The sequence below is a fragment of the Wyeomyia smithii genome, chromosome 2, assembly GCF_029784165.1.
Source record: "Wyeomyia smithii strain HCP4-BCI-WySm-NY-G18 chromosome 2, ASM2978416v1, whole genome shotgun sequence".
Taxonomy (NCBI): Eukaryota; Metazoa; Arthropoda; class Insecta; order Diptera; family Culicidae; genus Wyeomyia; species Wyeomyia smithii.
Genome location: NC_073695.1, coordinates 127531762 through 127558852, shown reverse-complemented (window position 1 = coordinate 127558852; position 27091 = coordinate 127531762). Strand labels below are relative to the sequence as shown.

General features: G+C 37.4%; 1 protein-coding gene across 2 annotated transcripts in view; it reads left to right on the top strand.

The window, feature by feature from the left end:
• Positions 1–4593: 4593 nt before the first annotated feature.
• LOC129720837 (zinc finger Ran-binding domain-containing protein 2) overlaps positions 4594–27091 on the top strand; it is an 89807-nt gene continuing 67309 nt past the window's right edge. The window contains exons 1-4 of one of the 2 annotated variants that reach the window (XM_055672650.1): positions 4594–4711; positions 5112–5198; positions 5295–5578; positions 14830–15184. In XM_055672650.1, coding sequence (XP_055528625.1) covers positions 5119–5198; positions 5295–5578; positions 14830–15184 — 719 coding nt within the window. In that variant the 5' untranslated portion in view covers positions 4594–4711; positions 5112–5118. Of the gene's footprint in view, positions 4712–4776; positions 5199–5294; positions 5579–14829; positions 15185–27091 lie in introns of those variants that run through there. The other variant, XM_055672651.1, reaches the window with a different exon arrangement.

Here is a 27091-nt window from a genome sequence, read left to right as displayed (position 1 = left end):
GAACAGGATGTGATACCATAGTTATGAACGATGAAGGTGTAAGATATAGACGGCCGATCAGCCACCTCAAGAAATGGCCAGGACAAATAAGGGTGATGGATACAGAATCGATGATTTTGGATACAGAATCAGCGAATCAATCTCAAACCTCAATAAGAAATAAACGGAATTCATCGAATAACTCAGCTAAAGAACCGAAACGATCGGTTAGGATGAGAAAATCTCCAACCTGATATAGTCTGTAATGGGATTAAGTTTGAATAAACATTGATCTTTCTCTGAAAACAAACTTGTTTTTTTTAAATGTATTTTTTTCGATAGAGTGGAAGAAGGATGTAGAGTAATATTACAAGAAGTTCCGAACCACAGACTACACCCCTGCTAGCTGTATAGGTATTGGAGTATAAAGCCAAACGACTGTTAGAAACCCGTTGTGTGCTCATTCTTGGAAGTAGACTAAAGGCGTAAAGACGGGTTGTCTACAGAGCGGACTTGGACGCTACAATACTGTTTATTTCTAATTCACAGGCTGTAGTATAAACACAAATAATGTGTAAAAACATTTGTTCTACATACATGTACACATGTACACAAATGCCGCCATATTGCTAACGATGTTCGATACATGATTTCTAGTAGATGTCATCCTCCTGGTATAGATACGATTAACGAAGGCATACGATCAATCTGGCGTGCACGTTATCTGCATTTTGCTTGCAAGTTGTCTATAATTCGCGTTTCAGATGGAATCTGCAATTCGCGTTGACGGTGTTGCTGATATTTGTTTGGTTTTTGCATGCGAAAAAGAAGGAAGGAAATATTTTTGCTTTTGTCATCACGCACATTTTGACAATTACATATGAGTTTTCACGTAGGTGCGAACAGCCTTCAAAATCTCTTTCAACGCGAATAACCCGAATAAGAAGTTGGGCAATGAATGTTTATCACAGAAGTCTAAATAGTAGGCATGGGCGATACTAGCATCGATACCAACGGTATCGATATTGGTCGTCACGGTATCGAGTATTTTGGCATCGATACTCACCGCAAGAGATGAGGTTCCGGTATCAATACTTTCTAAATGATGATTTTAAAAAAATACTACAAGGTATACAGCCCTAGGAGTTGTATGGAATGGTGACGTAGGACTAAATATTTAATATATGCTAAACTAAATATTATTATATGCTGCGCCTAACTGTTCATAGGTAACACTACCATTTATTTTTGATAGTCGTTATTTTAAAACTAACGATGCATGAATACATGAAAATTTTACACTAGTAGTAGTTGCGAAAATTCTCATAACTCTTATCTTCAAGCATCTATAGTTCTGAAAAGAACCGATTCCATAATATTCAGTTAAAAATTCGTGCTACAGAACGCTGATAATCGCACCATGAATATTTTGAGTTGACTCGTATGCAGCTCTCGTTTCTCAATCTCGCGTACCTTTAACAGCTGCACTGCTCTCGCTTATGTGTAACAAACTAAACTGAAGCTGAATTTTCTACACGTAGTCTTTTGTATCGAGTTCAGAGCAGATTTTTGCAATTAAGGCGTGGCTACGTAGCTTCGAGAAAGAGGAACAAACCAAAACACCTACGATACTACTGAGTGATTTTCATAAGCATCAAAAGAAAGGTTTTGCTTTCCCGATGCGCAAATCACTCTGGTTCTTAGATTAACTAATTTTCGTTTCTAACATTTGACTGATAACGGTGTTCGAGTGAACATAAACAAACAATTAAACCGGAAAATCACTCAATTTAGCAGTGCAAATTCTTGAAATGAGGGTTATATCTTGTTGTGATAAACTATTCATAGGTAACACTACCGTTTATATTTGGTGCGTCCTGGTCGTTATTGTAAAAATGATTATTTAGAAATAGATAAAAACTTCACACTAGTAGTAGTTGTGATTGAACTAATTTGTATACCGTTAATTTGGTAATGACGACAAGGTGATAAAAGGTGAAGCATGTTTTTCAATATCATTGTATGGTCCTGTCATTTAATTTTCAATATCCTTATACGGTATTGCCATCTTGTTTTCGTTTTCATCTAGCGGATTGAGCATGATAAATCGATTTTGCTAATAATCACACACACTTAAAAAATTTCGCCGAATCTCGTTATTGTTTGTGTCGAGATTTGAACTGCCGAGTACTCGGCAACCATCTCGGCTTAATCTCTTTTGCCGAGAATCTCGGAAAATCAATATTTGACATTTGTCATTTTATGCCGAGAATCGCGGTACACAGTTGACTGTGCTCTCGGAAAATCCAGCCGAGAAGCGGCAAACCAGTTTAACGACCATTCGGTTATATAAGCTGAATGTTCGGCACAGTTAAGAGCCGTTTTTTAGTGGAATCCAATCGCAGAGAATAGTTTCACTGTGCATTCGGTAGTTTTCTTTCAAAAGATAAAATATAAGCTCGATGAGTTTTAGTAAGAATTTTTATTCATACTAAATCTTGAATACTTTTCTTTATCTTGCTCACCAGTGGGGCATTGAGCTAAACATATAGTCTAAAACTACGTCTAATGCCTATCCTTAAAACAAATACAATATTGTATTCACACGATTTGGAACTACACTTTTTGAGTTCCAGCCACTTCCCACCAATCTGTTCTACATTTTTTTCGGCTACCGGATTGTAAACACTTGTAATTTGCACAAATTTCAGCCAAACTTGTATTTGCTTCCTGTTTGCTCACCCGTAACACGCATAAATTTGCACTAAGAAAAATGGCGGCAACTCGTTCATGAGAATGACAGCTGTATTGCCGAAACACGCAACGAGTAAAATTTGTGCCGAGATACCAGTAATGTTTTTGCTGATCTCGGCTTCAACAGTGTTTAACGACAAATTCGGCAAAAAATAGAGACGAGATTCGTCAAGCTTAGTTTTTTGGACGAAGTCCCGGCAAAATGATCTGACGACTGTCGGCAACCGGCATTTTTTTGCTGAAATATCGGTTGAATCCAAAGTTGCCGAGTGAGCTCGGATGTTGCCGAGCTCGAGATCCAGTTTTAAGTGTGCAGTTTGAGATCATCAGATGGCACCGTTATAAAGGTGTTGCGAGCAAAATGTATGATGTCAGGTATCTTGCTCTAGTCATCATTAGCATAACTCATTTGTTGTTTGTACCAATTTTAATAGTCGATTGAGAACCACTATACAGCTTTAATCCCTTTGCGGAACTGATTGGGTTAATAATTCTGCCTCAGCCGTCAAATGTTGCTGAAGGATGTTCTTCCTTTCGGTTTGTAGTTTCCGTTGCAGATTATTGTTTGTGATCTCATTCATTATCAAATTCACTATTCCTTGCTTGAATGTTTAAATCGATTTATTAATATTTGCAAAGAACTGAGAAAATTAAATTTGTAAATTTTCGCTCATCCTTTTAGGTTCTATTCAAAAACGATACAATATTTATTTTGGTGAATACTGCTAAACGCTATTTTTAACTAAGGTTTTACATTACTGCGTTGAAAATCTTTGTTATATACGTCTCTTAATATCCTCAAAATTCACTTACAACGAGTAGCAAAGCATAGCATAACTTATTTCGTCAAAATTCACGAACGTCAAGTACAACATAAACAATGTTAAAATAATTTAAGTGAATGCGAAGCTTTTTTTTTTTCTTTTTGTCACCTTCGACAATTTGATGAGAGTATCTATGAGATTTTTACATTTTGTGACTCATGCTAATTTGTAAAATTACGCGAGGTTTCTTTGCATTGTTGTTGTAATAAATTGAAATGGCAAATCATCTAGATTATATTGTAAAGTCGATTGAAAACCGCCGTACAAATCAGATTTCAAGTAACATCAAAGTAACATGATATTTTTCTGGGTGTGAGAATCTGGTCAAGCTCACCACTGAAATGATAAGGAGTACCATGATATTTTTCCGAGTGGATATGCTTTAGTTCACCCAACGGCCTACAGATGGCAAGTTCATAGTGTTGCCTTGAGATTATATGCAGCGAAGCCCAGCTTGGATATCTATGTCTCTTTAGTCTATGGTACCAATTAGCGAACCTATACATTAGAGAAATGACAAGACACTCACCGTTAAGGCAACTGTCAACATCAAAACGGGCGAGTTGTATCATTTTGCATTGCTGTTATCCGTTTTGATGTTGACAGTTGCCTTAACGGTGAGTGTCTTGTCATTTCTCTAATGTATAGGTTCGCTAGTACCAATCGAGCAATGTAAATAAACAAGGTGATAATATTAGGAGTGGATTAAAAGTGTTGTAATTGAGCGTAATAAAGAATATGTGTTTTTCCGAAGTTTTACTTACACATTTTAATCCAACATTAAACCTGTACACTGGTTCACTTAAATTTAACAAAACAACACCGGTTTAATCTTTCAAAACTGTGTATTTTGTGAAGAATTCCAAAACAGTTATATTCGCTTATGCGTGTTGAAAAACAGATCTGTATAGTTCTTGGCAACAAACGGCACAAAAACTGTGTTGCCGGAACTATAGATTTTCTCTTCGCGCGACTCTATATACACATAGACTCTGCTGGTATCGAAGCCCATTGAAGTATCGCGATACCAAAGTATCGATACTTTCGTCAGTATCGCTCATCCGTATTAAATAGTCATGCAAAGAGGGAATTTGTATCTGATAAATCCCTCCACTTTTAACAAAAATGAGTGACATCTTTCTCAGCTATTTTTGGTACGGATTTTATTTTGTGCAAAAACAAAAAATGGGCGTGCGAGTTTTTCTCTTTTTCCCTATCAGGGAAACCAGATGTGCAGATTTATCTATAAAACAAAGATTTTTGGATTCCGTGTGCGGATTTTCATTGACTAGCAGATATTTGCCGATTTTTTAAAGTTTCTGTAGATTTTTGTCAGTGTCTTCTTATATTTGCGCAGATTTTCTCAAAATGTGTGCAGATTTTTGTTCACATTCGGCTGCGCGAGCAGTTGTAGACATTTTAAAAAACATCTGGCATCTCTGTTGTTGATGTTATTTCAGTGAAGTTTATTTTGTAGCGCACGACGTTCTAAAATTTTTAACGAAGCGGTTTTCAATAATCGTACTATCAAGTTTATAATAAACAATATTACAGACCTCAAATGAGCTCTAACTGTAAACCGGAGGAAACGCGAAAAATTGGATCGAACAAAGATGGCGATTGGATCTGTCAGGATACTGAGTAAGAAAAGATGTCTTGGTTTTCAATGACATTGGAAGGAAAAATATTGATCTGATTCTTGTTTGTTATCTTACGTCACTGCTTTCGTATGTAAAGATGCAAAAACTTGAATTTCGCCCGGCGAAATCAATGCAACCGATGCGGCAGAGAACGTCCTTTGGAGAAAATTATCAGTAACTGCAATGCGAGTGGTGAGTCCCAATCTGGAAACAAGAAAAAAGTTGGAATTGAAATTGGAAAGGCAGCTGCAGAAAAATCCCGAGGATTGTTCAGTGCTGAAGATTGGCAGTGCAGTAAATGTGCTAATGTAAATTGGGCTCGAAGGCACACATGCAACCTGTGTAACGCACCACGGTTTTGTGAAGTAGAGGAACGAACTGGTAGGTAAAATTTGGATTTGTGATCGAAAATGTCACTAGCATTATAACTATTTATACATCTTTCTTTTGTTGTTTTTATTACATAGAGTCGGTCAAGGTAATCGATTTTTCAGAACCTATTCTCTGGTTTCACATGGAGCCCCAACAATCTTGAGGCTGTAGTACACTATTTGACCAATGGTCAAATATTTGACGTTTTTCCGATAAAATATTTGATGTTCAGTGTAATGGTTAAATTTATTTGACTCTAGCTGTATGTACCCGGCTCGTGTAAAAACTTCTGCATGTTCCATAATTTTCTATATGCTTATATATTGTTTGCCAACCTATAATTTCAAATATTTATTTCTATTTTAGTTACAAACTTGTTTATGTACCACATTTTTCGTTTCTCCATCAGGAGCTAAAATAAATAAATTTGCAGGTGAGCCAACTTTCGGGAAAGCGACATATAATAGACCGTGGCATAAAACACGGCGATCTTAAATCTACTCCATATTGTTTAATGGATTGTCCCTTTGACTTATAGTAATAGAGAATTCAATTCTGAATTGAAGCCTTTTGAAGTTGAACGGTAGACCTGAGGGCAAAAGTGGTATCCTTGGTATAACAATTGTTTCACCTTCGCCCTTTCCTGTTATGATTGTTACATTTGTTTGGAGTCATAATGTTGACTAAAAACTTAAGTATTTTATTGTTACCTTATTATGCATAATTTAAGGTTCTAAATTTTTTTTTTCGTTTGTTTCCGTAACTCACATGTCAGAAAAGAGAAATCTCATAGGTGTTCCAAATCAGCATTAGTGATGCATATCAATGGTTGCCACCTGCAGCACTTTATCAGCTCGCTATTTCGCCTTTTTAACATTATATCAGATATATACAAGCATTTAGGTCAGAATACCCAGAATTCTGTGATGTGTGAATTGTAGGGCAATGATTTAGTGCTTACTGGTTACTTGGGTAAAGGCCATTTTTTCGAAAATGGGATTTTCATGCAAATTTGTTTATTATTCGAAGACCTATCTTTTAGTATCTTCCTTTTTGCTGTTACTTATTCGTACTTTGTATAAAATCAAAAAAAGGGACGTAGGCACCCATTTCAATACAAAAGTGGTGAGAAATTCATTCGTTTTTGGCCGTACTGAAAAACTGATCACATGGATCTACGTCACACTGTCATATCACTGTAGCACAGAAATTATTAACTTACAATGAACTAGCTATGTCTTCTCTATTTACTTCCCTGTGCAAACAATATCAATATCATCCTTATGATTGAACATCAGTCTTAATTCATAAATTAACAATTTGGTGATAAGGGGACTGTCTTCACATTTGGCTCAAGTTTTGAATTACTTCCAATGCAGAAAAACTACCCTCACCATGCAAAACGCTCGGCCACTGTTTTCGGTTTTGGGGAGTTAACTCTGTTCTATAAACCTACACTGAACCAAGTAATCATGTAAAAGTTATTGGAAAACATATATAGTCTTTTTCTATGTAGGTTTTCCAATAGCATTTATGTGATTGTCACTTAGAAACTCACATTACGGTTTTAGTGATATTCATTGGAATAATCACATGTCCTGTATGTGTTTTACAGCGATGAGAATTATTGGTTTTTTTCAATATACTTCATGTGCTTGTGCATGTAATGTTCGGTCTGGTAGTTTGAAGTGTTGCATTTTTTCGAAATTAAAAGATTAAATATAAGAGATTGAATTTGTCCATTTATTTCAATGATGGTATGTTACAAATAATAAATAAACATAATTGTAAATAAAACTTACATTACAAATAAAATTTAACTCCATTCAACGGAACTTTGCTCCAAACTGTTCTTGAAGTTGTCCAACGAAAATGTTAGGAGCTAATACAGCTGAATTCCACTCTCTAAAAAATAGATTTAATTTATTTTTGAATTTACGTAATTTTACTAAGCTTACGTTGTGTTCCAGAAAACTATCTGCAACATTCGCCATCTTAAATACACGAACGAAAAACACATTTTTTTCACATCTGAAAATCTCATAACTATTATCTGTCCACGCACATGAAGCGTATTCACATAAAAGCTATCAGGTTGACAGATAAAAAGTATACCATTGATATGCATCACTAATGCTCTAACAAATTTCATCTGGTTTTTTCATGAAGTTTATCGTATTCACATAACATGAATTAGATTATGAAATAAATAAAGTGTTGTGACGTTCCCAATAACAAATTAGTGAATACTTGGTTCAGTGTATATCAGGGAGTACAGGTCGGACTCGATTATCCGGAGTTTTAGACTCCATTATTTAATACATATATTTAATTTTTGTTCCGAAATATTACCTTTGCCATCCCTTCTGGCATCTTTGTTACCATTTAGGTCACTTCCAGCATGTTTATGACATGTTCGAATTAGTGAAAATAATCAAAGTCCAATTTATTTTTGACGTTGACTAACGTGTATATCGATGTTAGGCGCCTGAATTTGAAAATCTAGTATTTTAACTAGGGAAAACCAGGGAAAAGTGGTCAGTTTTTGAGTGCTTATATATCAGTCATTTCTTTTCAGAATTTTAAGGTTTTGGCATCAACCGATCACAAATTCTTTTACGGTTAAATGTATGTAACAAAAATAACTTATTGTTTGAGATACACTATTGAAAAGTTGATAAATAACATCGATTGTCTAAATCATACCAAGCAATCAATCACCACCTCTCTTCACAAGCACAGTCGACACTAACAGATATAACCGAACTGACTTTCTAAACGATTTTTTGTTGTTGTTGTTGTTTACTCGAGGTCGCTTTCTGTTCCTGATATTTTTTAGAGCTATGTTGTAACTTACGAACCAGAGACAAACTGGAAAGAACTTGTAATAAAGGCGGAGTCTTACAGGTACAAGACTCCGCCTTTATTTCAAGTTTCTTCCTGTCTCCGGTTCGTAATGCGAATGCACAAAATATTAATTTCATTTCATGTTGGCAGCCGACGGAGCCGGACCGATAGAGCTCTCGCACACGCAGCTTTATACCTAACACGTACAGTTTTGTGTTTTGGCGGATAAAGGCAGATAGCAGGCAAGCAACAGTATAACATCACGGTGTTGCGTGTTACTGTGCGAAGGATTTTGACACGCGCTTTGTTCATTTCATGACTGTACCGATACCAAACGAACGTTGGATGCTGATCGTGACGGAGAAAGAAAAGCCGGGTTTCAATTTCTGGCTGATCGCGCTGGGCGCGTTGATACTTAAGCACCTGTCTATCTGGCGGCTGTTATGAAGTTGTCGGTAGCTGCAGAATTATTGAAAGTGGCAGGCAATTCTGCTAGAGGAAACGGGAGAACTAGAATCATCGGCGAATGGTTATCCGAAATAGTGATAATTGAACCAACTTGCCAGTGTTGTTACTGTTGTGAAATATAATAGCACCTTTTGGTGCTCTACAATTATGTGATTGAGGTAGTTAAAATTTTTCATCATGTGCAACAGACAGAAAACCGCAAATTTCAGCATTTGCAAGCCAAGAAAAATTCAACATTGCCTCAAGAACGTGTCGGTGGCCCTGAAAATGGCTGGTTGTAATTTATACTTGTTCTCGTGCTGGATGGTAGCAGATAACAGAAATGCAGCACTTACGCTAGTGCGTCTTAAAACAAAACGTTTATAGTCTGACATCACAGCAGAATTTCCACCTTCATACTCATGTCTACCATAGGCAATATCAAACACGCAACAATCTGCTTCTGTTCGACACGGAGACGGGAACATTTTCTTCTTCCAAGCCGTGCAAAACGACACAATACATGTTATTTCGTTGCCTCTATGAGAGCTCTATCGGTCCGGCTCGACAGAATGTTCACAAGAAATCATTTTTGTACATCCGTGTTATGAAACTGAGAAAATCTGTAGGAACTGAAAATAAAGGCGGAGCTTATCAAAAGATCGCTCTGAGCCAGAATGAATGAGATGTATTTTTCGTACATTAGTATTACGACATACGAAATAAAATTTTTGGAAAGTTGTAGAATGGTATAACTAGGAATAATTAAGTCACACCTCTTTTCCCAGTTATCCAATACGTTCGAAAGATTTGTTATGTCAGAGCGGATATCGCGCGCGATTTGACCATGAAGCATTCATGCGATAATTGAATGAATATTGCAATTGCAGCAACCGGCCTTTTCCTATATATATATATGTATTTTATTTTAAAAAAATTCATAACTTTTGAACCAGTTGATCGATTTTCGATATTTTTGGGTCAAATTAAAGGTAATTACGTCTAGTTATAAGAAAAAATACCAAAAAATAAATCTGGGTGCTTTTATATGCATAATATATAAAATTATTGAAATTTTCGGCTTGTTTTTAAATTGAATTTACTCAAATTTAAAAATTAACATATTTCTAAAAGTTCCTCCATTTATAAAGTCAAGTATGCCCTTCAAAATGAGACCAAGAGATATTTTTTATGTTTGCCCCAAAAAGAATGACATACAAATGAAAAACGCATATTTTTTCTATGAAAAATATTAATAACTTTGAGTAAAATTGAGATATTTACGATGGCAGCATTGAAAATTGTTTCTCTTAAAAAGCTCTAAAAGTCGTTCAAAGACAGTTTTGAGATGAAACTTGAAATAAAAAAGTTAGAGCGTAAAATATGTTTTTTCAATATTAATTGGTTGTTTTCAAAGATATAGAAAAACTTTTTTCACAAAGTTACTTAAAATTAATGGAGCTATAACATTGTAGAACAAATTTTTCTTCTATCTACAAAGATAAAAAAGTTAGATACCTGATTGCATCGAAAATGTTGGTCACCCTAATTTTGGATAATTTTTCAATGAGCGCTTTTTCATATGTAACAACTTTGTAGAAGAAAGTTTTTCTCTAAAATGTTGCTATAGAGCTCTAGACCCGAATTTCCCCCTAAATTTGGTTTCTGGACCATTGTGCACTGTACAAACAAAAATGTTTTGACCACAAAAAAACCAAAAATAAGCATTAAATTTCAATTTAAAAAAAAGGAGTTAATTTTTTTTATTTTTTTTAAGAAACTTGACGTTAATACACAACTTTTAAAAAAAATCCAGGATGGAGAAATGAAAAATTTTTTTTTTATGGTGGATTAATTTTTTTATAAAAATTCTAAATTGAACATTTTTTAAAATATTTATATTCTGATGATTTTAAAAGATGCGAAGAGTCATTTTGAATCGAAAAGCTCTTGGTAGTTAACATTGTAAAGGCATCGGTTTTAGAGTTATTTTTAATTTAAGCTCGAAAAATTATTAATATTTAAGAAAGTACACGTTTTTCTTAATTTGTCCGTGATTCTCCAGCCAAAACCATACGTTCATTGAAATGCTTGTTCAAAAATATACAATTCATTCTTTGACAACAAAACGATTGGATAAATAACTCAAGCGCCTACCTACACGTTCCCCCTTGCCGAATGTTTTATAAAAAATATGTTTGTCGTGCAACACTACCTACTTGTTTACTAATAATAACTGTTTGTAAAGTACCCAACCAATAACTTCTGGGTTACCTATGAACAGTCGATGCAGAGTGGTATTATTTTGCGACTTGTCCCATGAAGGCCCATGCGATGCAATTGGTGGCATATTGAAACGAATGGCAAGAAATGCGAGATACGAACGCATAAGTCGGACGAGAGGTGTTCTTTCGTCCCGTTATTGGTAGGGAAAGCCTTCACTCTACCACCAACGACAACGACAACGAGAGGCCTGCTCGCAGATCGACCACATGCTGATCGACGGCCGTCACTTTTCAGACGTCATAGATGTGCGGTCCTTTCGAGGGCCAAACATCGACTCGGATCACTATCTCGTGGTAGGCAAGATTCGCGCCCGGTTGTCCAATGTATTTAAATCGAGATCGGCGAGGAAGATACATCTGGACATCCGGAGGTTATCAGCGGAAGGAGTTGCTGCAGAGTATACTCGGAAAGTTGATAGACGGATCGGTGAACCAACTGGAGTGGACCTGAACGAGCAGTGGAAGCACATTCATGATGCGGTCAGCGAAACAGCGCGAGAGGTGATAGGCATGACAACGGGAACCACGCGTAGTGGGTGGTTCGATACTGAGTGCCTAGAGCTGACGGAGGAGAAGAACCGAGCCTACACCAACATGTTAATAGCAACTAATCGTGTAACGCGTCAGATGCGGGAGAAATACCGGGAGGCAAGAGCTGCCGAAAAGAGGTTTCATCGCCGTAAGAAACGTGAGCACTACGATCGCGTCCTCGCGGAGGTGGAGAATTGCTTCACCAGGCACGACACGAACTTCTATAGCTTCTATAGAACGATCAACGGAATCAGGAACCGGACTGTGCCAGTACCTGCCATGTGCAATGACAGGGAGGGGAACCCGATTACCGATAAATCGCAGGTGGCCAGGCGTTGGAAGCAACATTTTGAAGTGGTGTTGAACGGTGAGGAAGGTAGGAGAGTCGTCGAAGGGAACAGGATAGAATTTGGGGAGGATGGACAAGCTGTGGACCAACCAACATTGGACGAGGTGAAGAATGCTTGCAAAGAGCTAAAGAACCACAAAGCCGCTGGGAAGGATGGCTTACCGGACGAACTTTTCAAAGTTGGGATGCGAGCGGCTGTGTAGTGCAATTCACCAGATTATCCTAAGGGTATGGATCGTCGAAAAAGGTCACGAAAAAGAGCCACGGTTCTTTGAACGCACCAGAACTGATGCGTTCGCGCGAACCCGAAGTTTACCGAGAAAACACGAACTGTCAACGCTCGTGAATCATTGTGAACCATGAGCCGTTCATATGAGTCGGGTCAGAACGGTGAGTGAGCGGTTCAGAGCCGCTCTTGCAAAAAAGCCGTTTCGCCCACCCCTAGTTTTGTAAGAATTTTCAATGAAATACTGACGCTGTAATGAATTTCTCGCCAAACATGTGAAACATGGGCACATGGGCCCTGTGCCATATGTAAACAAGCCAAATTTTCTCGTTTTTTGAATAATACAAGCGAAATCTGCCCTAACCAACAAAATTTATTGATAAAAGAATTTACTCTTAATCAAACAATCTCATTTGTACTGGAAAATTCATCTTGTATTCATTAAAAAACGTGAAATTGTGGCTTGTTTACATATGGCACATGGGCCCTTTTCACATGTTTAGCGAGATTTATGTTTTGTAGGTAAATTTGTGACGTTTATAGTCCCCTGGTAGCAGCTGAGAAGGTCGATAAATCGACTGTACAAAATCTGATGCAGTACAGTCAAATCCCTTTATAGCGACACCGCAAGGGACTGTCGTTATAGCGAAATGTCGCAATAATACGAAGAATTTTTGCATATGTAGAACAGAAGGTACCGTTGCGAATGTTGTTATAGATTTAGCAATGTCGTTATAGAGAGATTCGGCTGTACTATTGTCGCAATAAAGAATGACAAGTATTAGTTTTGGTATGCCGTTATAGAGGAAGGTCGTGATAGCGAAATGTCACAATAAAACGAAGAATTTTAGTATAAAACAGAAGAAACTATTGAGAATGTCGCTATAGCGAGATTTGTCGCTATAAAAAGTGTCGTTTTAGAGGGATTCGACTGTATTTGAAAATGAAGGCCCGAGCATACGTTTTTCTCCGTAGAAGAACCAACCAATTTTTTTGATAGTGTAATGTATGAACTTCATGAAGAAAAAAAACCAATCATTTTTAAATTAGGGATAAACATCCTCTAAACCAAACGTTATTTTGTCTTAGCACTTTTTTGTCGTTCCACCCTTTAGCTATGTACGACTTAATTCAAAGAAGGAAGAAAAGTCGGAAGGAAGCAATAAATTGAATCGAATTAACACGTTTTCATCAATTAAAAACTGATTGTAAAGATGTGGCAAGTACCGTTATTGATCTCTTACATAGCTCCCGAATAGGGATACCATCTGGTCGAAGTTAGAAATCAGGACACCTTTTCTCGGCACAAATTTGACTTAGCCATTCTATTCGTCGATGTATGAGCAAATATACGCGTAATATGTGATTTACCCTTTGAAATACAATAGGGGTCTTCACATCGAGCTCGTATTCAAATACCCAGCCGTAAACTGTGTATCTTCCATTACTCGTTAATGGAGGTGAGTATCTTCACGACTGGGTATTTGTATACGTGCTCGACATGAATACCCATAATATAAAACTCTTTACTGTACATTAAGTAAATAAGTTTTTTTAGTTTTTTTACGCGTTGGTATGTACCTCGTGGAAAGACGCGTTAATTAAAAAATCGTTCGATTTAAAAATCCGCGTGAAAAACCCGTTAATTCGAAAAGCCAAGTAGAAAAACACCTAGTAAAAAAACTGAGTGTATCTCTGAAGAGACACTTTCATCAAACCACTTTAAATTGTTACGCATTAGTAGATACTAATAAATTCAACACTCGTAAACTGTTTCAACTTAAACTTTGCCAGATGCTTAATGGTAACGGCCAAAGCGTGAAAGATTCTTCATGTTACTCTACCGAGATTCAACCAATGGAAAGAATTCGATCGCAGTGAGCGTTGCGACCTGGAATCGAAAACACTTATTGAGCAATTTTCAAATTTTCGTTTTTGCGGTGTAGCTACCCCGCGGACTACACTTTGTCCTATCACTGTTTTTTTTTTTTTCATTTTCCGGACAATCCCGGACTACCCTTTTTCTGTCCCGGACAGTCCGCCCAAGAAACAGAGTGCAGTTTTGAAGACACCAACACATTCACACGTATGTGTCAAAGTCAAAAAAAAATGTGTCGAAATCGGTTTGCTTTGATTATCGTTCTTCGCGTGTCAAACATCAGGTTGAATTTTATTTATTTTATTTTGTTATTTTGTCATTTTTCAGTAAATTGGCAAATTTTTCGTACAGTTGCACAAATGCGATAAAAGACAATGGCGAAAATGACCAAAACAAAAGTGACAGTTACCTCTGGTATAACGCACACCATTGCAACTGCTCGGACAGTGTTTTTTTTTTTTTTTCAGCTGGAAAGCGTAGTCCGGGACGGGATAGTCCTGACGTAAAAACGAATTCGACATAAGATAAAGTAAGAGCAGCACTTTTGATGGTGCCATTTAAATTCATAAATAAATTTATTTGTCTCTAAACAAGAGAAAATAATTTTCCTTATTTCTAGTATTTGTTTGAAAACATGTTGCCTAATATGTGGCTAGAGCAGCGATATCGCATTTTATTATATTGTCTTCATTACAGGATATGGTGGAGGTTATAATGATCGTGGAGTGGTGGAATATAAAAAACACGAAGAATCCGATGATGAATATGACGAATTTGGACGCAGAAAAAAAAGAAACACAATTTCAGAACATACAACTACCAATCATCGAGAAGCTTTGTTTGAAAGGTCGTACAAAAAATCAACCAGCAACGATAATGATGACGATGACGACGATGATGATGAAGATGACGATAATGAGGACCTTTCGAAATATGATTTATGGGGAAATGATGAAGAAGACAAAACAGTTCAACTAAGACAAAAAGTTAAGAATCATTCGAGTTCTAGATCATCGCCAACGTCCTCTCGATCTAGATCGAAAAGCCCTAAGTATGCATAATTATATTTTAGCAATCTATTTTGACGTAGGGCTGTTTTGTACTTCAACAAGATATATAAGTATATAGTCTCTTGATTTTTTTTTTATTTAGCGGTAACTGTACAATTGGTGAATCTCAAAAAGATGATATTTTATTTTCAATCACGCAAATTTACTTGCTGCCTTAGGGCATCTTCAGCGGTGGTCCAGATTTTTGCTACTTTCGAGCACTTTACACACTGCCAGTTTTGCTTTGAGCTCGAAAGGAGTCATTTGTTATTTGTCCTATTGTTAATATAACCCACAAAGTCGAAAAAAAATAATCTAAGCTACAGAAGCGACAGGCATCATCTTGCAATTTACCAATCTGTTCAAAGTAATATTTACTCAAACAGTAGCCCGTTAGTGGTAGTACCGGGATCTGGCAAACAATGTCAGTCGTATAATTATTGTAACACGTGTGAAATCGTTTCTCATATTATAAAGGGTGATTTTTTTTTGCTATTTGGTTTTTCGTGTATTCAGATTTGACAGTTCACGCGGGAATTCTGACAGCTGTCAAAGTCTAATGTACTCAGTTTGGTTTGCCATTTCACCATGAACAGATTAACGCCTGAACAACGCTTACAATGAATCGAATTCTATTACCAAAATTCGTCCTCTGTGAAAAATGTTTAAAATCCACTTTTTTACCGAAAAATTGTGTTCAGTGACAAAGCTCATTTCTGGTTAAATGGGTATGTTAATAAGCAAAATTGCCGCATTTGGATCGAAGAGCAACCAGAGGCAATACAAAAATCGCCAATGCACCCAGAAAAATGCACGGTTTGGTGCGGTTTACACGCTGGAGAGGCATCATTGGTCCGTACTTCTTCAAAGATGATCAAAATCGCAACGTTACGGTCAATGGCGCTCGCTATCGCGCGATGATTTCTGATTTTATTGCCGGAAATGGAAGAGCTGGGTCTTGTTGACATGAGGTTTCAGCAAGACGGAGCAACGTGCCACACATCGCGCGAATCAATGGACATATTGCGGAATGAGTTCGGTGAGCAATTCATCTCACGAAATGGACCGGAGAATTGGCCGCCTAGGTCATGCGATTTAACACCGCTAGATTATTTTTTGTGGTGCTACGTTAAGTCTCTCGTCTATGCGGATAAGCCAACAACAATTCCAGCCTTGGAAGACAACATTACACGCGTTATTCGCGAGATACCAGCCGCTCGAAAAGGTGACCCAAAATGGACTTTTCGTATGGACCATTTAAAACGTAGCCGTGGCCAACATTTGAATGAAATTACAGGTCGGACTCGATTATATACAGACTAGATTATATGATGACTTAATTATATATGATTAGATTATATAAAATTGTATATAATCGAATCATAAAAAAAAATTTTTTTTGTCAATTTTAAATATAACTTACCTAAAGCAGCAATGTCGTATAGGGATCGTCCAAAAATACGTAACGCTTAGGGGGAGGTAAATATCTCACAAAACGTCGCAATCAATACTAAAAAATTTGAAGATCTATACAAATAGCGTTACCTAGAGGAAAGAGGGGATCGAAAATAGTTTTTATTTACGGTACGTAATTAATGGACGTTCCCTTCAGTCCAATATGACGCAACGCAACATTTTTTGACCCAAAACGTTGATTTTTGAGCCATAATGTTTCAAGTAAAGTAAAGCTGATCCAAAACAGAAATATCGCCAGGGAACGTTTACAAATTATGTAACGCTCAGGAAACGGGAAAGAGTGTTGGGTTGCCAAAGTGTTGCAACCCATACGGAAAATTTTGTATTTGTATTTGTATTTGTGTGGTATAGAAGGGGGCCAAGGGCCGGGTCACTGGTGTGATGAGGCACCATTCATGCTATACCAGTGATAAGAGGATTGGCATCACAGCCTCAGTAACCAGCTGGTCAATTAAAATCTGTGTAATTAACTAGAATAACCCTGGGCAAGTTGCAAAAATACTGTCTTGTTGGGGTAGCATCTTGGCAAGACCCCTGAGTTATAACTAGTCAATTAACTGCCGAAGGATAAGGAATGGCAAGGATCTCTGAATGTTAATAAGTGTGTGTAAGTGTGAGTGCGTGTGTGTGTAAATGTATGTGCATCTGTTTGTTTGTTGAGTTTACTATGCTGAAAAATAATGATGATAAGACGATAATAATAAAAATAATGATAAAACCAATAATAATCGTAACAATAATAACAATAATAAAAATAAAAACAGAACATAATATTATTATTGTTATCAACATATGCTAATCAATAAACAAAAAAAAACATGATAAAATAATACGTAGCTTTGAAAACGAAGAACTGTGGTTCCTTGATCAAATTTCGCTGTGTTGGTGAATTCAACACATATCTAGACATCTAAACTCGAAGTTTCATTATGAAGCTCGGAATAAAATCGTGAAAGTTAAATATAAAAAAAAACAAAAAGGGAAAGAGAAAAAGAATGTATATATAAACGATGTAGTCTATAAAGAAACCACGTACACGTTTACTAAATAATACTACATACAACAATACAACTTTGCACATGGAACTAACAGTAAAAAGTGAAGAATTTAAGTTCACGTTTAACTACAGTCCATCCATAAATGCATAAGAGTCACACTGCCAGGAAAAAAGTAAAAGCATTAGTTCATTTTATCTAATAATTAAAGAAGTATCATGTGGGACTGTAATGCATTCATGGATATAGACAAGAAAAGAGCTTCCACTAAGTGGTCTGGTCCACGTGTGAGAAAAATTCTTTAGTGTTAATTGATATTGATCACATAGGAGATTGCCGAGATCAGAGTAGGAAAGACTACAACATAGGTATCTGACTCTCATCATCTCCCTTAGCTCCCATCCGCCACCCGGGAACACGCTCTCGGGCTGTCAAAACTCTCATACAGCTGGCTCCATCTTAGGATTCCGTAAAGCTATAAGAACCCGAGATAGGAGCTCAACCACCAAGCCCAGGGAACCCATACGGACAATTTAAACAAAAAGCATGGCAGAGGGGGAAAGGAGATCAACAATAATTATTCTTGCGTTACGTTCTAAATAAGCGCTTCCTTATTGATTCATAAAAGTCCGTTCAAATGTTACATAACGCAAGCAGGGCTGAGGAAATTTTTTATGCCTGGTGTGCTGAGTATTGGAAACATGCTACACAAAGTTGTGAGGGTTTTCCGGAAGTCCAATATTTATGTCACGTTAAATTTGAATGGACCCTAATATTACTATTTCAATGTTAAGGTTGAGGTGATAGAGATTGACTCTTTTCAATTCCTTTTTTTTATAAAGTTGAAATCAATACTGGTGAGCAAAAATTTAAATAAAATAAAGGTAATGTTTTTAGCTAATCTACTATCTACCCAATACGCAAGTCGCTAATCTAACTAATCTACTATCTACCCAATACACATCACGCAGTGCAAGTTGCAATACACGCCGTGTAGTGTTTCTATGCAAAAGTGGCACCAGTGCAGCATGGTGTAGTGTTCTTGCCATGGCTGACTGCAATAACATAAAGAATAACTACGAAATCTATACATACATATATTTTTGTAAGAAAGGTTTTTTGTGACTTTAAGGGTGTGAGTCAAAAAAATTCTACTTATTTATTTAAAAACAACAAAAGATGTATGCAAAATAAACAAAAAAATTTTTTTCTGATTCAATTATATATACATATATTTTTGTAAGAAAGGTTTTTTGCGACTTTAAGGGGGTTATTCAAAAAAATCCTTCTTATTTATTCAAAAACAGCAAAATATTTATGCAAAATAAAAAAAAAATTCTGATTCGATTATATACAGGATTCGATTATATATAGTGAAAATTTTTCAAAGACTGTGTTTAATCGAGTCCGACCTGTATATTTAAGAAGTAAATGGCATAAACCAATTTATCGGCTCGAATAAAGATTTCATACAGTTTTGTAATTTCTATGCGTTTTGTAAAAAAAACCAAATTCTTAAAAAATCACCCTTTATCATCAGCACAACCGAAGTACTGAAGACTTAAGTGGGTATTACATAAAGCAAATATTTGCTTCAATTATTTGCTAAAATATGTTCGCGGTTGTATTTGCTAAACAGAAAAGTAAATATTTGCTTTGTCTAATGTTTCGTCGATTCTTTGCTAGTCAATTCGCTACTCAGCGAATATTTGATTGCACTTTCTCTTTGTTCATACGGAAATTTAGTGTGAGCAAGTTAAAGCAAATCGATTTCAATGTGTCACTTCCATTCAAATGTGAAGATTCTTCACGACGCGCACTTGCCAGTGCTTTAAAGTGAAACTGGAATGATTTCGTTAGGTAAAGATAAAATCGCCAAAGAATATTAGAATTTAGCTTCAACAAGTCATTTTCAGTTTAGCTTATGTTACACGCTCCTTCAATTTTACCCTAAACTGAGTAACATCTACTTTGTTTTATATTTCTATGCTAAACGTCAAAAACTGAGTAACACTGATTGTTTGAACGGAGTAATATAGAGAGCCCAAAGCGAATATGGAATGGATTGCATCACGTTTTAGAGCGAGAAAGCATAACCAATCGTTCTCTGCTAAAGCGACGCCTGCTTTCGATGCGATTCAACGATAACGAAAAGATGCAAGACCATTTTTTGCGTTTCGATCATGAAATCAAAGGTGCTGGCGCTAAAATGGATGAAGAAGACGTGATTTTTCATCTTATGTTAACCATGCCAGAATCTTAAGATGCAGTGTTAGTGAGACTAAATCGTACTATAGTGGAAAAAGCATGTCGTTTACCGAAAAACATGTGGGGCGCAGTGCAGCAGTGTATACCGCGATGTATGTTTTGAATAGAAGCCCCAGTGTTGCGATTGATGGTGACATAACACCTTACGAAGCATGGAACGGGCGGAAACTGGATGTTGAAAAACTTCGTGTGTTCGGAAGCGTTTGTTACGTGCATGTTTCAAAGGTGTTGCAAAATAAATTAGATTCCAAAAGTGAAAAAGTAGTCTTTGTAGGATACGCTCCGAATGGTTATCGTTGCTGGAACGGGAAGAAAATCTGCGTTGCCCGTGACGTGATTTTGGATGAAGGCAAGTTTGCGTCAATGCAAGACACAAAATGTGAATCAAATACATAGTGAAAAAGTTCTGGTTGAGTACTGTCCCGTAACTGCTACAGAGGATACGGTGGAGCTGGAAAGTGCTGTCAAAGAATCGGATTCAGAAGATATGCAGTTTGAAGAAGCAAGTAGAGAACCATCTGAGGAGAGTGACGTGCCTAGAAGCCGAAGAGCTGAAGAGTTTCTAGAAGATCTACCATCAGACGTCGAAACATTAAAACAACATAGTGATTGGCATATGTGGAAGAAAGCAACCGAGAATGAGCTGGATTCATTGGAGAAAAATCAAACGTGGAGAATGATTGAGTTACCTGAAGAGAGACGAGTGGTTGATAACAAATGGGTTTTCAAAGTGAAGAGAAATAGTGAGGGTGAAATCGAACGATACAAAGCCACACTTGTTGCTCGCGGCTTCTCCCAACGTCAAGGTTTTGACTATTCAGAAACCTGTTCGCCAGTACACTTTGCGTATTTTGCTGTCTCTTGCTACTCAAGCTGATTGGGATATTTACCAAATGGACGTTAAGTGTGCGTTTCTGAACGGAGCTTTGGATGAAAAAGTGTTCATGCGCTAGCCGTCTGGCTTTGAGCAGAGTGGATCGTTAGTTTGTCGGCTGAATAAGGCAATTTACGGTTTGGAGCAGGCCTCGCGGAAATGGAATCAGCGATTTCATGAATTTATGATTGATCTTAAGTTCAAACGAAGCGAACATGATTTCTGCCTGTATAGTTTGTAGACGATGGATGGCATGACAACGCATGTACTAATTCATGTTGACGATATGCTTATCATCGGGAACGCGAAACAAGTGATCGTCGATTTGAAGCGAAAACTATCGGCGGAGTTTGAGATGCGAGATCTTCAAGAAGTCAAGTGCTTTCTCGGTCTAACCATACAACGCCGCCGAAATGAGGGATCGATGAACATCGATGAGAAGACATACATTAAGAGTGTTCTCGAGCGGTTCGGAATGAATGAATGCAAACCATCTGCTATTTCCAAAGGAGCCACACTTGAAACTCTCGAAGGATTCTAGGAAGTTCACCAGTAAGCCATGCAAAGAACTGGTGGGCTGCCTCATGTATTTAATGATAACGTCAAGGCCGGACATTTGCATAGCAGTAAATTATTTTGCTGGGATCCAATGTTGTGCAACAGAGAAACACTGGGTACATTTGAAGCGTGTTCTACGTTACCTGCGTAAAACAATTGAACATCAACTTGTGAACATCAACTATCATTTATATCCGTGCTTGTGTGTAAGTTTTACCCTTCCGTTTCAAACTTACTACTCTACTATACTATACCCACACTAATTTAATTATAACAGGGACTTATTTTTGTTAGAAGGAGAGTCAACAGAGGTACTGTAGAATTCAGATTGAAGGAAAGGTACTTGGTGGGAAACCTGAGAATAAACCCATGCTAAAGTCCTTTGGCAACCAAATGGCCTGATTCTACTAAGATTCGAACCCACGACCTTTCGCTTACCAAGGCGGACTCTATAACCTTGCGGCTACGGAGCTCCCCCATACGGATGCTGATTGGGGCAACGACCCTAATGATCGTCGCTCAGTATCGGGATTTGTAATCAAATTATACGGTTCAACAGTAGCATGGGCGACCAAGAAACAGTCTTCGGTAGTCCTATCGACTACAGAAGCAGAACTAATGGTGCTCTGCCTTGCCAGTTGTGAGCTGATGTGGATTGTTATTTTGCTGGGGTCAATTGGTCAAATGGTTGAAGAGCCAAATAAAGTTTTTGAAGACAACCAACCGTGCATCGCCTTAACAATGAAGCCTCGAAAACAGAAAAGGATGAAACACGTCGAAATTCAGTATTTCTTTGTAAGAGAGTTCGTTGAAAAGGGTAAGCTGCAGCTCAAGTACGTGCGTACACAACAACAAATAGCAGATTCAATGACCAAATGATTGGCGTCACCAAGATTCAAAATGCTCCGTGATCAACTAGGATTGTTCAATTGAAAGGGGATGTTAAGAGTGTATTTCGATTCTGCCCAATTGCCAATTACAGTGTTCTGCTAAGGACGTTGCGATGCCATTAAACATCGATACTTAGAATCGATTCTTGTATCCAAAGTATGTTCTGATATTCTGATAGTATTGAGGCTAAGGTATCGATACCTACATGTATCGTTGTGCGATACCAGTTCATTATAGATAAAAATCATAATTCTTTTTTTTAATTTATTCCTCAAGATGAAAACGTTTAATTCAATTAAACCGTTCATATTCATTTACTGAACCTAGAAAAAACCAGCTTCTGCAGATACCGAAGGCCGATTACGCTTTTCCTTTATAAGCTCCCGTTTTCAAAAAAAGCGGCTCGCATGGCTCAGTAGATTTGACCTTCGGAACACCGTAGAAGAGGATCGTTCCCGTAGGTTAATCTACAGAAATTTTTGTTGAATTAACATCGCTGATGAGATGGCATGCATGCTTGTGATGCAACAAAATGGCACAGGAAACAGCAAATTTTCTGTTTCGTTCATTCTTCTTTAGGCTGTTTTGATTTTTTTCGATACTGAGCAGTGTGTATCGATATTGATGAAGTATCGCTGGTAAAACATCGATACCAAATATTCAAGTATCGCTAGTAGAAGGATCGATTCTGTGTTAGAATCGATGGTATCGCAACGTCCCTAGTGTTCTCTAATAAACGTGTAATACAAATGGCCCTGACACAAGTATAAGAGATTTTTAAGGCTGTTCGCACCTATGCGAATTCTCATATACAATTGTCAATTTATGTGTAAAAACCAAAGCAAAAATATTTCCCTCCTTCACTTTCGCAAGTAAAAACCAAACCAATATCAACAGAGTCGTCAGGGCCAAATGTTAAATATATGTTCTCTTCTGTTCTTGATTTCATACGGAACACACGTGTCGAGTAAGGTGGTTTACCGGTAAAACAAAAACCGGTAAAACCGATATTTTTTTCAATACCGAAATACCGGTATTGGAGAGGTGAAAAAACCCGGTATTTTCGGTATTTTTCTTAACCTTGCAAAAAAAAAAACTTATCACAATATTCATAAATCATTATAGGGCTAATGAATGCTACCAACTTAGGTAGGCGTTACAAATCACATAACGGTATATATAATAAATACATTTAGACAGAAGCAACATTGAATTTAAATTTATTTTCTAAATAAAACAGCTTATCTCTTTACACACTCATACTTACAGGGGCAACTAGTGAGTTTCGAACCAACTAGTTCAACTACAAATTCTGAAAATCCTAGTTTGAGGCAGTCATCACAATCATGGTCCCGAGAAAACGCTAGTCATTATTCGTTTTGTGCTATTTCAAGCTAAAACTAAAAAAATAATATATAAATATAAATTTGGATTCGGAATTTATTTCTTGTTTGGCATCTCCATGTGCATTGCACAGGTTGAACCTAGTTATGGACAAGTTGCTCTTGAAACAAAGTGTTTACAGGATGAAAAAATCAATCAATAAAGAATTTCATCCTAAAAATTACTGCCCCTTGGAAAAGTTACATTGAAATAGCTACAGCATGGTCAAAGCTTCGTCGCACATACCATAGCGGATTTAATTAGCAATATTTCTAGCTGAGAAAAATGCTTTCTCGGGTTCAACTAAATTTGGACGAACTATTCAAAGAACATCGAATAAAATAGAGAAGTATTTACCTTCGGTTCCTTCGGATTCTTGTCTAATCATCATTTTATTTTCTTCTTCATTCATTTACTCTTCTCAACAGTTTCCTAAAAACTTAAGCCCCCCTAGAAAGTTTTAAGCCCCCCTAGAATTGTCCAGAGAATGATTGTATTCAATATAAATATATTCCATACTTCATATCAGAGCATCAAGCATTTGGGCTGTGTTTCGCCAGTTTCCCAGACGATCCAGAGACTCAACACCCGCAAGTCTCTTTCGATCTGGTTGTCGTCCGGCATTCTTACGACGTGACCGGCCAACCGCAACCTATCGACTTTCGCCAGGTATGCAATAGGGTTCTCTTCAAGCAGCGCGTGCAGTTCATGACTCATGCACTGTCGCCATCATCCGTCGTCCGTCTTGCTCCACCCTAGATAGTCCGTAGCACCTTGCGTTCGGAAACTCCAAGGGTGTTAAGGTCCTCTGCCAGAAGCGTCGTTATATCGATTCCGCAGAGGACTACCGGTCGTATCAGATACATCGTCAACATTTTGCTTCGTCGCACTAGACTCGATTTTAGCATGATGCTTCACTAGGGCTGCGATGCCTAGTCTCACGACGAGGCTGCCGTGTTGGGTTATTGTTTAAGAACTAAGCACGTGCGGTGGCGGGTTGAAGCTGACAAATTTTACTGTGCGCTTCGAGCAGCACGCCAGGTCAATACTGGGCCAATATCGAGCGAATAATGAAGAGTTTTGACAGTAGTTAGGTTGCTTCCAGGACAAAACGAGGTGAGCTGGTGGAATAAATTCGCTATTGTTGAACTCAACAGTCCGCTTCGGATCAGTCGCTGTTTAAGCCGCCCCTATCCAAGGAGAACAGCTACCCCTTCCCTGTCAACATACGACCAAGTTTCCACCGGTTCACCGATCTTCCCTTGGTTACTCTTATTCCAGTCGGTACTACGTAAAAGTAGGGATATGGCATTATGCCTTGTACCACACTAGGGTCTATTTTATGTTAGCTGGCCAGTTGGTCCGGGTGTATTGCTGGTACGCACTGCCCAGCCGTTTACCAAAGAGCTAGCTCTCCTCAATATCGAATCAGTGTTGCTGAAAGAGGTTGGCGTTGACGCTGTGGTCAAGATATTCAATACATCTTTGGAGATTCAATCCCGATTGAAGTGATTTTTTCCTACTTTTACGACACTATTTTATGCGTTATCAAATTTACGCATTTTAACTCTTTTTTTCTCTTTTTTCAAATGAAATGTATGAAAACTAGCCCCCCATAGAAATTTTCCTCAGTTGCGCCCATGGTTTCAGATATTGTTTCTCTAAGAATTTTGAAGTTATTCAGTTTGGCGAATGTGAAAGAAAATTGAAATAAAAATCTGAAAGTTTTTTTTTTTGTTCCTATGAGTTTCGAAATTATGTTCTTCGTAATCATTTCACAGGATTCATTCATTGAAGTTTTCCAAACACTGTTGAATTTATCCAGTGTTGTATCTGGATCGTAGACCACATGAGATCAAAACAATGGTCGCAGTGGTCCAAATCTTACAAAAAAATCTGAATCGTAATGAAGCATAGGTACTCATGAATGCAAAACCATAATTATGCAGCGACACGTCCATAGATGCAACCTGAGACGCTGAGCAAAAGATAAATTTAAAACCAAAATTCATGTAAATTTTTTAGTTTTATTTTAAATAGTACAGTGAGAATGACTTGCGTTTTTCGCGGACATGATTGTCATTACAGGTATACCTCGATTTTACGCACATTCTCGTTTTTGAAATGTGCGTAAAATCGAATTGTGCATAAAATCGAATCAACATTTTTAAATTTTTTGATAGCCCAAAATCAACTTCCGTGATCGGAAATATGCAAGAAAACATGTAGGGGTCATCCAATTAGTATGTAACGTTCGAAAGGGGGGTTAAAAATCCCGACAACTCATAGAAACAAAATTTAGGGTCAAAAAAGAGAATGACATAGGAGCGGGGTCGAAGAAGGTAATTATTTACGTTACGTAAATAATAGACGTTCTTTAATGTGCTGTGGGAAACTCTCCCAGAACATATGCAAAATGCTTGTGAGGAATTACTTAAAACAATGAAATGGGCGTGTGTGTATGTGAGTATATATGTGTATGTGTGTTTGCGTGTGCACGTGTGTATGTGTGTGTATGTGCGTATATGTGTGTGGATGTGCGTATATGTGTGTGGATGTGCGTATATGTGTGTGGATGTGTGAATGTATGTGGTATATGTGTTCGCGTATATGTGTGCGTATAAGTGTGTGTGTGAGCGTGTGCACGCGCGCATGTGTGTATGTGTGTGTGTGTCAGAGAGAGGAGAGAGTATATTTGTGACTCACACGTTTATTTTTACCCACATACTAATGCTAAGGAGGCATTGAAACCAGCTCCTTTATCTTGTAACAGTACACGTTTTATATAAAAGTTTTAGTAAATTACACCAAAAGAGATTGTGCGCGTACGACGTCAAAAATTTTACGCGTTAGACACGTATACAACCTTGAAAAAGTTCGCTGTTTCGCAATAGAGGTCTGGTTGTTACTGTCTCCCGGTTTTCGGCAGTTTTCCCAGTCTACATGGACGGACCCTTATTCGTGAACCATGTCTAATATATAACCCTTCATTACGCATAATTTATTGAACAAAACATACGAATTTAAAATGTGTTTGAATAAAGTGTGCGTAAAATCGAGGTAAAATGTGCGTAAAATCGAAGTACGTAAAATCGAGGGTGCGTATAATCGAGGGTGTGTATAATCGAGGTATAACTGTACTTCCCCCAAACTATGATTTTCAGAATTTTGTAGTTGAACAAGTAGGTTAAAAAACACGAGTCGCCCCTGGTTTGTATAAATCCGAAAAAAATAAAAATACCGGTTTTTTACCGGTTTCTTTTTTTATGAATACCGAAATACCGATTTTTCGAAAAGTCGGAAATAGTCGGTATTTCCTAGTGTCGAGTTAAATGTCCGAAAGCCAAAAGTATTGAACAGTCAGAGCAGTTCAACACAACAACCTAAACAAAAAAGTAAAGTTTCCAAATGACACTCAAGATATGCAATGAAAACTAGATTTACTTATAGCGAATTTCTTTATT